General features: G+C 39.9%; 1 protein-coding gene across 2 annotated transcripts in view; it reads right to left on the reverse strand.

The window, feature by feature from the left end:
* The window catches only part of DNAH8 (dynein axonemal heavy chain 8), a 132,955-nt gene that overhangs the window by 31,084 nt on the left and 88,295 nt on the right, over positions 1-13,576 (reverse strand). For both annotated transcript variants that reach the window (XM_079969134.1, XM_079969135.1), the window contains exons 70-78: positions 12,640-12,852; positions 10,986-11,123; positions 8,909-9,036; positions 7,855-8,026; positions 5,535-5,690; positions 4,237-4,392; positions 2,901-3,083; positions 2,443-2,548; positions 225-477 (exon numbers count right to left, since the gene is read on the reverse strand). In XM_079969134.1, coding sequence (XP_079825260.1) covers positions 225-477; positions 2,443-2,548; positions 2,901-3,083; positions 4,237-4,392; positions 5,535-5,690; positions 7,855-8,026; positions 8,909-9,036; positions 10,986-11,123; positions 12,640-12,852 — 1,505 coding nt within the window. The remainder of the gene's footprint in view (positions 1-224; positions 478-2,442; positions 2,549-2,900; positions 3,084-4,236; positions 4,393-5,534; positions 5,691-7,854; positions 8,027-8,908; positions 9,037-10,985; positions 11,124-12,639; positions 12,853-13,576) is intronic.

Consider the following 13,576-nt stretch of genomic DNA (forward strand, 5'->3'; position numbering starts at 1 on the left):
CCTGGATTCTTGCAGCGCTTGGAGATTGGGGTGACATGCAACATTTATAATCTAAATAGCAGCAAAAGGCAGTACAGTTAAGCAAAATGAAATGTTGCTCTGAGCAACAACCCCAAAGTCATTCAGGACTTGGCCCAACTAGATTGGGTGAAAATAAGCCTGAAGCAGAGGGGATGGATTGGGAAAAGATACAGGCGTCTGCAGAAATAACACGGTATTCTTACCTAGCCATGGACTGATCAAATAGTTTTAAGAACTGAGCTAATGAGGTTTGGTACATTGTATTGACCATGCTCATTTCTGTGATAAGAAAATAAAGAATGCTTCCTCGTGTAGCAGCTGGACGATATTCCTCTTGTGCCGTGTTAATTTTTTTCTCAGTTTCTCCTGCAACTTCCAGCTTTTCAGATACCTCTGTAGCAGTTTGTTTAGTTGTCCTCAAAACACCAATTAAAGATTCGTCATCCACCAAAGACCCTAAAGGGCACCAGAGGAAATGTTTGGTAATGGCGCTTTTTAATTTCCTGTACAGAATTCAGAACTCAATATGGAAATAAAATCAACCAGTTCCTCTATCAGAAAAACATAATTTAATTAGTACAAAGAATGCAGGCCAAGCAGTTAAAGCAAAGTGGTTCTTTGCATTCTAAATGAGCCAAATAAGGGTTGGCCAGGCATTATGCTGGTTGCTTCTCCTACACCATGCTATGTATCTTTCTGTAGACAGCCTAACAACTAATTATGATGAAGGAAGAACACTTCATCTCAAAAGCTGGGGTCTCTTTTTATTCCAGTGGAGAGACAGCATGTAAGTGGAGGAAACTAGTAAGAAACAATTAGCATGAACAGCATTACCACAAGGCTTTTTGGGGCAAAGGCTGGAGCCTCAGCAGGGCCTATTATTGCTGATGATGGGGGGCTGCTTTAAAAATAATCCTGACACTGAGAGGACCACAGGGAAGCAGCTGCTGCTGCTGCTACTTACAGTGATCTACCACCTGAATTCCCTCAAAATGCTCACTGTCCCTGCCTCCAACATACCCCCACTATGGATGGATTCTATGTTGAAGCCAATTAGGGGTGATTTAAATGGTTGCCTGCTGCAGGCAACAACACCCACCCAATGCTCCTCTCTGTCGCTGGCCCTGCTGCTGCCTCTTCTCTGTCATATGCCCCATAGAAGGAAAAGACTGGGGGAGATCTTGCCAATTTCCCTGCCTTTGAACACTAAATGGCAGTGTTTATCATCTGCTGGGTCATCCTCCATGGAGAAGGAACATTGGAAGCTGCCTTATACTGAGTCAGACGATTGGTCCATCAAGCCCAGCACTGTCCACACTGACGGGTTCAGACACTCTTCTAGCCCTGCCTGAAAATTCTGGAGATTGACCTTCTACACGCTAAGCAGATGCTCTGTCACGGTGGTCCTTTCCCAAAAGAGAAAGGAGGGTCCATAGCCTCCTCTGTTTTAGCCACAAAGAACCTCAACCGCTAGTCTGCTTCATCTCAATCACAGAAGTGTGATCTATCCATTTCAGACAGAAACTTCTGCTCTGTAGTTGTTTATCTTTTCACCTTGCACATCCAGTACTTCACATTAATATGGTAGGAAGGACATAGGTAAAGGGACTCCTGAAAATTAGGTCCAGTCACGGACAACTCTGGAGTTGTGGCGCTCATCTCGCTTTACTGGCCGAGGGAGCCGGCATTTGTCCACTTGACAGCTTCCGGGTCATGTGGCCAGCATGACTAAGCTGCTTCTGGCGAACCAGAGCAGCACACAGAAATGCCGTTCACCTTCCCACCAGAGCAGTACCTATTTATCTACTTGCACTTTGATGTGCTTTTGAACTGCTAGGTGGGCAGGAGCAGGGACCGAGCAATGGGAGCGCACCCCGTTATAGGGATTCGAACTGCCGACTTTCTGATTGGCAAGCCCTAGGCTCTGTGGTTTAACACACAGCGCCACCCGCGTCCCAGGAAGGACATACTTGAATGCATAAGGATGTCTGAGAGGTTTGTCTAATGAATTAGGTGTAGTACTCGCAAAGAGAACACAGCATTGCAGAAGTAAACTTATTTCTCTGGACTGGACTGGACTGGACTGGACTGTAGCGGCTCAAATGATTAGATGCTCCTCTGTACCAATAAATAAACAAATAAACCTCTGCAGATAGAAATGAGATGCCAAGAAACCCTTTCTCCTCAGTGCGTAACATCCTATATGCAGGGGTTATTTATTTATTGTATGAAGGATTCAAGTATGCCCCCTATCTGCAGGCTGAAGTAGTGCAGTCCAGGTACAAGCTTTCAACTGCAGTTACTTCAGGTAGAATTAGATCTTTTAATATGGTAAACCAGAGACGTATGTCCCTAAACTTAATGGAAGCAGACCGATGCCAACCTTAATAAATACGAAATTAATATAAGTTGATACACTACCTTTAGTTGCAGTTAATTTATAAAGCAGGTTATCTTCAAGTTCTTTCATCTTCCGTTTATTGTATGTTACATCTTCCATGAGTTTAATTCTCTCTGCTTCCAGTTCCTTTGTTAAATATCAAGACAAACTGTCTAAACATTTTTAGCATTGTGTTATGATGCAATTGCCCCAATCATAATCTGTTAGCGCTTCCACATTTATGTTTTTTATAATTCAAAAGAGACTGCTGTATCATTATATTTACACTAAGGATAAGGAATTTGTTCAGTTGATTTTTCTTCTCCCAAGTTTCCTTCTTTCCAAAATTCATCCCCATCTACTCCAGCCATCACCTCAAATCACCATGACTTGCTAGCAGGTTCTAGACCAGCATTTCAGAATTAGAAGATCAAGCATCAGTAAAGCATTATAGTTTCATTGTTTTGTTAGTGCATGAAGTCATTCTTGGTGATCTTACCTGTTTCTCTGTAAGAATTACTCTCTTCAATAACTGATTTTCAAGCCCTTTCATTGTAACAGTAAAATCTATTACTGATGATTTGGCATTGATCTCAGGAGTGAAGGCAGGATTAGGCAATTTTGTAGTGATATAAAGTTTAAATGTATTCATGACATCTACTTCCTTATCTCCAACTTTCACCTAAACAACAATTCAAAATAACAATAACAGATATTGCATTCTAATCTGCACATATAATTATTCATTCAGGAAGATGTGCACACTTGAATTTATATTAAACATCACAATTGTTCATTTACAATTAAATTTGCTTAATCTGTGTCTGTGCTACAAATAATTATTAATATTCTATGAAGCTGTAAAATCTGGTTTCTGTCCTTTTCCTCAGTTTTTCATTAAATCATAATGTGGGTCCCCACCCCTAATTTATCATCACAGAGTCCTGCAGCAATTGCACAAATCAAGAAAAACAATGGTATTAGAATGGTAATATGACTGTTTATGGTGCATTTTAATTTTTTTCTCATAATCTTCAGGTTGAACTCTTCCAGTACCCATAAAGTGGGACGCAGAGATGAGGAAGGAGCTTCTGGTATGAAGAGGAAACTTGCATGCAGCTGCAATTTTGTACCTATCACTGGTGATCAGAAAACTGGTAGGCACCATCATAGATTGGTTCAGGCCAAATCAAACCACTAGACTATAGAAAAATGAATCAGGTCGTCTCAGTGCTGAATTTAGGGTGGTGTGGGAGATTCCCCCACACAAGGTGCCAAGCTGAGGGGGCACAAAGTTGAGAAGGTCCATAACTGAGAAGATTCATTTTGGGGTGCCTAGCATTTCTAAGACCCTCCCTGTCTAATTACGGTGAAAGAGAAGGGACTCCATGACTACCCTTTTAAAAATATGCTTCAGCCCTCTTGATTTTGATGGCATTCACAAGTGCAAAGATGTAGTGGGAATGTGTGTTTTAGTTATTTATTTATTAGATTAATACTTTGTACCATGCATTGAACTCATGCGGTGTTAATGAAGTGTTATGGGTGGGGTGCTACCTGCTAAGAATTTGAGAGGCAGGGAGGAGAGAATAAGAACTCTGCCCCCAAAGACTGACAAAAAACACAACAAAACCGCTTGTCAAGCAGACCTCCGACCAATCTACCCCTAAGATTCTGAGTTAGAGAAGAAACTGGACACATGATCAAGAGGGTTTTCCCCTATTTGGCCACAGGATTTATTTCATTTGCTTGCTCAGAACAGATGCGATTAAACATTTATCACACTTTTAAATAAAATTTATTACAGTCATAGTTCTTTTATAAAGGTAACTAACCTTGAAAGAGGTTCCTGATTTAATGAAGTTCTTTTCTAATATATTATCAAGTGCAGGATCTAATTCTTCACTTATATCCTCAATTAAAAGTGGTCTCCCCAGAGAAAGGGCGTCCTCTAGGTGTGTGCGGAAATATTTATGATTCAGAGTTGTCACCTTAGAAATGGAAACAGTTTATTCTTACAAGAAAGATACTTGGCAAGGCACCTTCTTGTTACAGTATTAATTCTTAGAACACCTTTACCTCTCTGCAATCCTATTCCTACTTACCTGAGCATAAGTCTCATTGTGCTATATGGGGTTTACATCTGAGTAGACATGATCAATGGGACTCTGATGTCCCATTGCACTAGCAGACCTCATTCCACATGCCCAGAAAGTTAAGCGCCTCCCATAGTGTGCAAAGTATTTTACAAGTTTTTTATGCTTTCTATGGCAGGCCACTGAGGCAGAGAGATTTCAGCCTATAAAACCGTGACTGAGATAGGATTTGAATGTAGCAGCTTCTTTTCCTGAGGTTTTGGCTGAGTGACTTGTACTTCAGACACTTCAAACCACTGAAAGAACTGAGAAATATATGTAAAGGGAGGGGGAGTGCCCTGGAAGGGTATGAATACAGTTGCCTTTCTTATATACAGTGGTACCTCAGTTAAGAACTTCATTCGTTCCGGAGGTCCATTCTTAACCTGAAACTGTTCTTAACCTGAAGCACCACTTTAGCTAATGGGGCCTCCTGCTGCCACTGCACCGCCACCATGCGATTTCTGTTATCATCCTGAAGCAAAGTTCTTAACCCGAGGCACTATTTCTGGGTTAGTGGAGTCTGTAACCTGAAGCGTATGTAACCTGAGGTACCACTGTACAGCACTTTTTAAAAAAGAAAGGAAAAGAAGGTGCAGGTACTCACCATGAAGTTGTTGCAGTAAGTGCCACATTTTAAACATTTGGGGGGGTAGGGGCATGTACTGCATACCCTTGAGTACCCCCCAAAAAGCACTGCTTAAATATATGAGTGAGAATGTCTAGAAGACACTAAACACATATCTGAAAGTGATGCTAGCATAAGAGTTCAAAGAAAACTCATGCAAACCCACCAAATAATGTGTGGGTGCCTCAGTTGATAAACTGAAAGGGTGCAGAGCAGTATACTCTGTTCAAGAGTTTATTATGGATGCCGGATTTGTGCGAAGATTTAAACACTACTCATATTTACTGAAAATATGTTTCCAGAAGAAGAAAAAAGGCATTTCCAGGGAGAAAAAAAAGCACCCTTTCCTTTAAAACTTTGCAACACTTACTTGTAAGTCATTTTCCTTTTCTTTATGTTTAATCCATGTTTTCCCTTGTGTCTGCGGGTCTATCAAGAGTGGGTACCTTGTCGCTTTAGTGACAATTATGCCATTTTGAACTGAGAGCTCATCTCCTGGAAGGCCTTGTAGGTTCCATTCGCTAATCTGGGCAACGAGAAAAAAGTCACCACTTCCATAACCAATAACAAATTGACGTTGTTCAGAGATATATTGGCAGTGCAATCCTGTGCATGTGCACTCAGAAGTAAGTTCCCTTGAGTTCAAGTGAGATATCCTCCCAGGTAAGTGGGTACAGAATTGTAGATATAATTTATTAATTTAAAAAATGGTTCTACTGTGCAATGCAGCTATAATCATATTGGTCACATCATATAAGCAAAGTATATAAGGTTGGTTGGTTTATCTCCTGCCCTACACCATAAGGTCCCAGGGCGAGTTACAACATTAAAAACAATTTAAAACAACCAAGTTTTGTCAACTTTAATCTTAACATATTATCAAGATAATGGTCTATACTGAGCTTTACTTCAAGTCCAAAAATATTCTGTTAAGCAATGCTGAAAGCTACAGGTTCCTGGAGGTTTTGAACACTGCCCCTTATTGCTTCCATCTCTGAAACAACTTTTTTATTTGTATTAATATCCCTCCTTTGTAGGCAAAGAAATTTCACTCAAGGGACCCTACCATATCCTAAAATAAAACTAAATGAAGCAAAATCTAAAGTAAGGTTGCCATATTTCAATAAATGAGATTTTATTTGTGGCAAAAATGTTGCCAAAATTCCACCAGACATATGGCAGCCCTATCTAAAGGAATAATAAAATAACAGTAAGACTAATGAGTTCTAGTTGCGGAAGTTCTGGAACACTACCTACCCAACTACGCACATTTGAGGCTTTTTACTTAAGGCAGGGAAGTGAATAAAGGAGGGGAGGATACAATAGAAGCATTATGGAATTATTCATGATGTGGAAAATGTGGGTAGGGAGCTGTTTTTCTCCCTCACTCGTAACACTAGGACGCAGATTCAGGACAGACAAAGGAAAGTACAGTGGTACCTTGGGTTAAGTACTTAATTCGTTCCGGAGGTCCATTCTTAACCTGAAACTGTTCTTAACCTGAAGCACCACTTTAGCTAATGGGGCCTGCCACTGCGCTGCCGCAGCACAATTTATGTTCTCATCCTGAAGCAAAGTTCTTAACCCGAGGTACTATTTCTGGTTAGCGGAATCTGTAACCTGAAGCGTATGTAACCCGAGGTACCACTGTATGTCTTCACGCAGCACATTGTTAAATTATGGAATTTGGTCCCTCAAGAAGAAGCACTGACAGTCACCAGCTCACCACCACCAAGTTACTCTCTTGCCTTAAAAACTGTGGCAATACTAAAGCTTATGCCAAAAGCTCCTGCCTTTAAGATGCTACAGTAGCTTGTGTTCTTTTATCTATTCAAGCTGTTGGTGCACGTGCGTTTACTTATTTTTTGGAAGATTAAATTTATAGCATATCATAACTGGCAATGTACTGAGTAAATTATATGTTGCAAGGCCAGAGATGTTTTATTACGCGAAGACAGCCTCTGCCATATCCATGATTGCAGCAGGTAAAAAAACAAAACCAAAAAACCAACCACACCTGCAACAATGGAACGGCCTCTATGTACCCACATTTTCCCATTTCAGATAAAAATCTATCAATGAGGTAGTGTACACAAGTATCCAGTCACAAGAAAACCACACAATTTTTTCAACATTTGAACTGTTCCGATGTCCACGATGGAATAAAATAAAATAAAAACCCTTTGTATAGCTTATATGCCACACTGAACACTTTCTTTTTATAACAGAGACAAAAGTAACAGGAGTTAATTGAATCTTTATTTTATGTAAGGAAATCACTCCTCCACTTAATTTTTTTTTAGTTGGATCTCTGTGAAAGAGGTCATATGTGTCCCTTTATGTGTATGTTGTCTCATAACTTTTCTAATAGTTACTATAAAAACATAATTATATTATTTCAGTAATATCAACAGATATTACTTAACACAATGGAACTCTTACAATAACTGAATTAAAAATGGTTGCTGCTCCAAGGTTTGCCCCGCCTCAAGTTGCTGTTTGCTAGAACTGTTTCCACCTTGGTTCCTGCTGCCATTATAGTACAGCATAGCACACAAATTTTCTAGAATATGATGAATGAAAAAGCATTGTTCAGACTAGCTAAAAATGCAAATGGTTTGATTCTACCTCATAAACAGTAAATAGGGATAAATTTAGCGCTACAAACGTTTACAGGATGAAAGACCTACCGTAGGAGGATCCACCAACATTGAAATAAGGTTCAAATTTTCAGTAAAAGGGATTTTCCTGACTTTCATTTCTGTCTCCCATAAATCTTTAAGCAAAAGATTCCTGAATATCTGGTTGAAAGGGCCACAATAGGAAAGAAAACCTGTGCAGAGTAAAACATCTCCCACAAGTCTAGAAAAATACAGAATCTCCATTAGTATTCTTTCAGATTTCATTTTTTGAAAAACAACATGGTACAGGCTTCTTAGAAAAATAAATAAGACAAGAACACCATTAGACACCATTTAAATAATTACAGCAGGAATAAAGGGGGGAATAAAGTGAGTTTGATGTCTATTTTATGTCTAAGTATTAAACTGGGAAGTAGATGGATATTTCAAAACCCTCACAATTGGCTATTTAACTGGATGAGGATTCCACTAGCACTCAGTACAGTGGTATCTCTAGTTACGAACTTAATTTGTTCTGGAGGTCCGTTCTTAACCGGAAACTGTTCTTAACTACAGGCGTGCTTTCGCTAATGGGGCCTCTTGCCGCCACTGCACTGCTGGCACACGATTTCCGTTCTCATCCTGGGGCAAATTTTTCAACTTGAGGTAACTCTTCCAGGTTAGTGGAGTTTGTAACCTGAGGCGTCTATAATTCAAGGTACCACTGTACTTGCTTCAGTGAACTAATTCACTGGACACTGGACCAGCACTGTTTCTTATACAACTATAGGGATCAGCAGCACTGATATATTGACCATGAAGGGAAGCTAAAAGACTATAAGGGAGACAATTGTGCAAGGTCTAATCTGCTTATGTATCCAGTCACCCCACCCCACCCCCAATAAAAAGGAAGAGGGGAAAGAAGAAAATCGTATCTATTCTAGATATTAAATATTGATCAATTCAGTTCACTTGAAGTTGAAATTAGTGCTTTTAGATTAATTGTGGAATAACATTAAGTCCCACAGATTTCACTGGGGTGTGATACAACTGGCTGCCTACTGATAGGTGCCCAGTAGTATTTTTCAATGAATTTTGATCCTTTACTTGTCCTACACCATACCTGTTTATCTGGGCTCGGAACTCTTTACTTTGCTGGGTCCATCTAATTTTCTCTCCACTTAAGCCATCTATAAGCGCAGAAGCTGCCTGCATCTTTCTCCTACACATTTCTGCATCATTCAAGAGGTCCTAAAATTAGGAAATGTTGTGTCACATTATACTTTTCAAAATGACCGTCATGATAGCTATGCTGCTCTAGGGCAAATTATGAACATATATCTTGAAAATAGATGACATGGTGTTATCAAGGTCATTTATGGCATAATAGCTGCTAGGTTTTAATAGGAGATAAAATTGCAGCATTTGTAAGAGTCGATGAAAAGAAACCATAGCAACTACTGTTTTCTGCAGGCAGCAATAAGCTCAGGAACCTCAGTGAGCAGGGACACCAGGCCCCATCAGATGGTGGATTTTCCCATTTCTTTTAGGTCAAAATAATTGCCAGTAATCATCCCCGCAATGTCAGTCTCAACCGGTTAATCCAACTCTGGTGAAACTGAGTAACACAAAACCACAGTCAGATGAAAAGAGGAAACAGAGTTTGGTGTACTGTTGTCGCTTTACATCTTTAAGTTTCAGATATACATTAAACAGGAGGAAAGCCAAGCTAAACAGGAGGGAAAAGTTGGGGTATAAATAAATATCTAATACTGTAAGAAGTATAATATCATAAGCCATTGTATATTTATATCCATTAGAACTGCATTCAAGAACCATCTTGTAAACACATAAAGAGTGTGTGCCACCACCCCCAATCTCTGCCAAGTGGGGCACAAAATTCCAGGGGGTTCTGGGTGATCATCCAGGGTCGTGTTTCTGTTTAGAATCAACATGTGACAGATGCTGTAGTGCCTTTAAAAAATATGGTTTAAATACACATATATACACCTGAGTTTAGATAAAGGGGATGCAGATCTTGCAGGACTGTCACCTCAAGAGCATCTTGTTCTTCATAGCAGCCCAGCCATCCTAAGCACCATTCCTTTGTTCTTGCTTCTCAGCCAGCTCTAATGGTTGTTGTCCTTCATCCCCCAGCAAGTGTTCTCCCTACTTCCTTCCTTGTTCCCAGGAAACTCCTGCTCCAAATAACTCCACCCCATCCATGTGATACCCAGCAGTGGAGGGAGGGGGGGGGAGGAGTGGGGCGCACCAGGTGGCACTTACCTTTGGGGCGGCACACTGGACCCCAAGCTGCAGCACCCTCCAGCCCCGCACCGGATGCCTCCCCCTCAGCCACCCTCCAGCAGGAGGGCGCCTGGGAGGGATACGGCTACTTGGCCCCACACTGCGCCCTGCCCCCAGATGCCCCACCTTATAGGGAGGCACCCACATACACTCCAGGTGTCCCCAGGCTCCCTATGCCACTGCTGCTACCTCAAGCCTAGTTTTTGAAAAGGCACATTTTCCCCAGTGAGCATAGCCTGCCCCTGTAATCTTGGCAGCCTCCTGCTTCCTTGCTTAATGCTGAATGTCTCACCTTTTGTCAGGCTAATGACTCTGCTATACCTGGTCTTTGTTCTTGCATGACAGCTACCTAAGCCCAGCTCCTAAGGGAGCTGGCTTGACTTCAAACACCACATTTACGCTGTGATTATGTAAGTGAAATAATTGTAAGATACGAGTTACCTGTGCAACTAAGCAGCGTAATACAACCTTTCACAACCTGGAGAACATCCAGATGCTTTGGACTACAACTCCCATCAGCCCCCATCAACCCCTGCTACTGAGGCATAGGAGTTGTAGTCCAAAACATCAGGTTAGTACCATGTTGGGAAAGCTGGTGTAATATTTATCATATCATATCATATCATATTTATCTATCTGTCTGTCTGTCTGTCAGTCTATCTCTCTCTCTCTCTCTCTCTCTCTCTCTCTCTCTCTCTCTCTATCTAAAAACTGCATTTCTGCCAACTAGGATCAAAAACTATAGTCTCTCTGCATACTATTAAATAGGCCCACAAGCAACATTTCAGTGCCACACCCATGTCAGAAAGAAGTTCAAGATAAGGCAGTGGCCAGCTAAGAAATCAGCATCATAAATTATCTTGTTGGTGAAGCAGCATTTTCTCTTGTTTTACCATCTTTTCCTTCATAGCTGCATCAAACCTTGCTTGCACTTTATCCAGTTCTGCTTGCTTCTCATCTAATAATTCTTGAGCCATTGCTAATTCTGCATTTGCTACTTTCAAACGCCCTTCTTGTTTTGCCAAGTTCGCCTGAAAATGAAAAATGAATGAAGCGGCAATGTTTCCAGAAATTCTTTTTGTCTTCCATAACTACATCTAAGGTTTTTGTTGCTGTTTTTTTAGCTATGAAAAACAGACAGACAAAACACTAAGACTAACTAGATGAAGCAGCTGTCTAAAGGAAAATTGTCCAAAGATGGATTCAATCTGAAGAAATACTTGTCTGAATTGCCTCTCCCTGGCATAGAGGAACTAATATGACAACTCATTGCGACAGGAAAAGATCTATAACCAGATATTCTGCTTTTTGCTTTGTTTGAATAGTAAATGGCTGTATTTGCTGGTCTGAATAATTTTTTGAGTATTTCCTCACAGGGTGTTGTGCCTATTATTATTATTATTATTATTATTATTATTCACCTTCCCCATAGATTTCTCAAGTTGATGTACAAAATATAATAAAAACAGCCAAAAAAAAACAGCTCAGAAGAACAGCATATGAATTAAAACATATACACGCTACACAGTAGACAATCATGGCAGAAACCTATTCATTCAGCTGGGAAGGCTTGTCAGAACAAAAATGTCTTATTTATTTTATTTCATAAAATATATATACTGCTTGATTGTAAAAACCCTCAGAGATGGTTACTAAAAAACAATAAAATGATCAATAAAATGATCAATAAAAAAGTTAACAACAATAATTTAAACCATTAAAAAAATAAGATCAACAATAAAATACAAGAAGATACATCAACATTCTAAATATCTGGGTAGGCTTGTCTAAAGTGAGCAGGCTCCAAAAAGAATACAGTTTCCCCCAGGAAGTACAGTTAGTGGTTTTGCATCTCGTATCTCAACAGGAATGCTGTTCCACAAAACAGGGGCAGCCACAGTAAAAACCCTGCTTTGAGTTACAGAAGCAATCCACTCTTGTGGGCAGGTGAAAAGCACTGCATGATACTGTCAATCAAATCTGGATTGTTTTCAGTGTGTGATGTTGCATTGTGTTTTTACTACTTTTTGTTTGGAGCCGCCCAAAGTGGCTTGGGCAACCCATTCAGATGGGTGGCATATACTGGTAAATATATTAGTATTAGTATTAGTATTATTAGTATTAGTATTAGTATTAGTATTAGTATTAGTATTAGTATTAGTACTAGTATTAGTATTAGTATTATTGCTGTATCATCTTCAGAAAGATGTTTTAATTGTGTTCCTTGCAATATTGTATAGTTCAAGGCTTCAAACTGTAAAATGTAACTATTGTTAATTTTTTAAAAATAATTTGTCAACAAATTCAACTAAAACAAAATTGAAGGTAGATTTGGAGTTTCCCAAACAAACACAACATCTGCCAGAATTTCAAGGGAAGTTTAAACATTATTTAAAGATTAGTGATATCATATATGAAGAGGAGGGAGGGGCATGTTTCTAGTCCCATTACACCCAACACTGCAGAAGCAGACAAAAGAGACTCTGCATGGTTTCTTTTGCCTCTCAATAAATGGAAACACACTTCAAATCAAATGCTGCCATTTACCTTAAGAGGCAGTACTTCTCTGTTTATGCCATAAAATGTTGCCATGGCCTGTGTCCAAGAAAGCAGCCCTGCCACATTACCACAGACTTTTTTACCATTCTCAAAAGTATAATCTTCCATTTGAAAATACGGCTGTAGCAATTCTACTGTCTCTTCATTAATGGAATCTTTAGCAAACTGCTGGAGACTCTGCAGAAATGGTCCACTCATTAGCTGAAAATAAACAAACAACACCTGTAAAGCTCTTTCTGCTATCACTGTCCCAATTGTAATTATCCCTTGTATATTTGTATTTCTTCTTTAATTTCCTAGTTTCTAAATTCTACCAAAGTAGCGGAATGAAGCTAATGACCGGCTGTTTACTGTAACTGTTTTAGGTTTGGGGAGACTGTGACCCTCCAGATGTTGGGCCGCAGCTTTCATCCTTCTAAGCCATTGGTCATACTGACTGGGGCTGATGGGAGTTAAGAGTTCCAACAGCACGTAGAGAGCCAAAAGTTATCCATCTTTGTCTTAAGAGTTGTGTTCATTGGACAACTGTTATGCAGTGGTCAGAAACTCTGATGAATTTAACAAATGGATGGGACATTTCTAATAGATATTTCCTGGCCACCTCAGATAACCTGCTTAATCAACTTCAGGTCCTTTATTGTATGTTGCTCTATATGAGATTCTGGAGAACAGCATAACGCTCTTATGTTCATAAAAATATAACAAACCTGTGGATCATGCCAATGGCTCATTCTAGTCCATCATCCTTTTCTTCTAGTGCCCAAGCAGCTCATTAGGAGAAGCCCACAAGCAAGAGAACTGACCCCACCCCCTTGCAGTTTCCAAGCAAGATCAGACTATCACCAAATGTCTCCTTTTAATAACTGTTGTTGTCAATATAATTTATAAGCTGTCATTGATTTCAAGAAGAAATACCAAGGTGGAA

The sequence above is a fragment of the Podarcis cretensis genome (assembly GCF_951804945.1).
Source record: "Podarcis cretensis genome assembly, chromosome: 3".
Taxonomy (NCBI): Eukaryota; Metazoa; Chordata; class Lepidosauria; order Squamata; family Lacertidae; genus Podarcis; species Podarcis cretensis.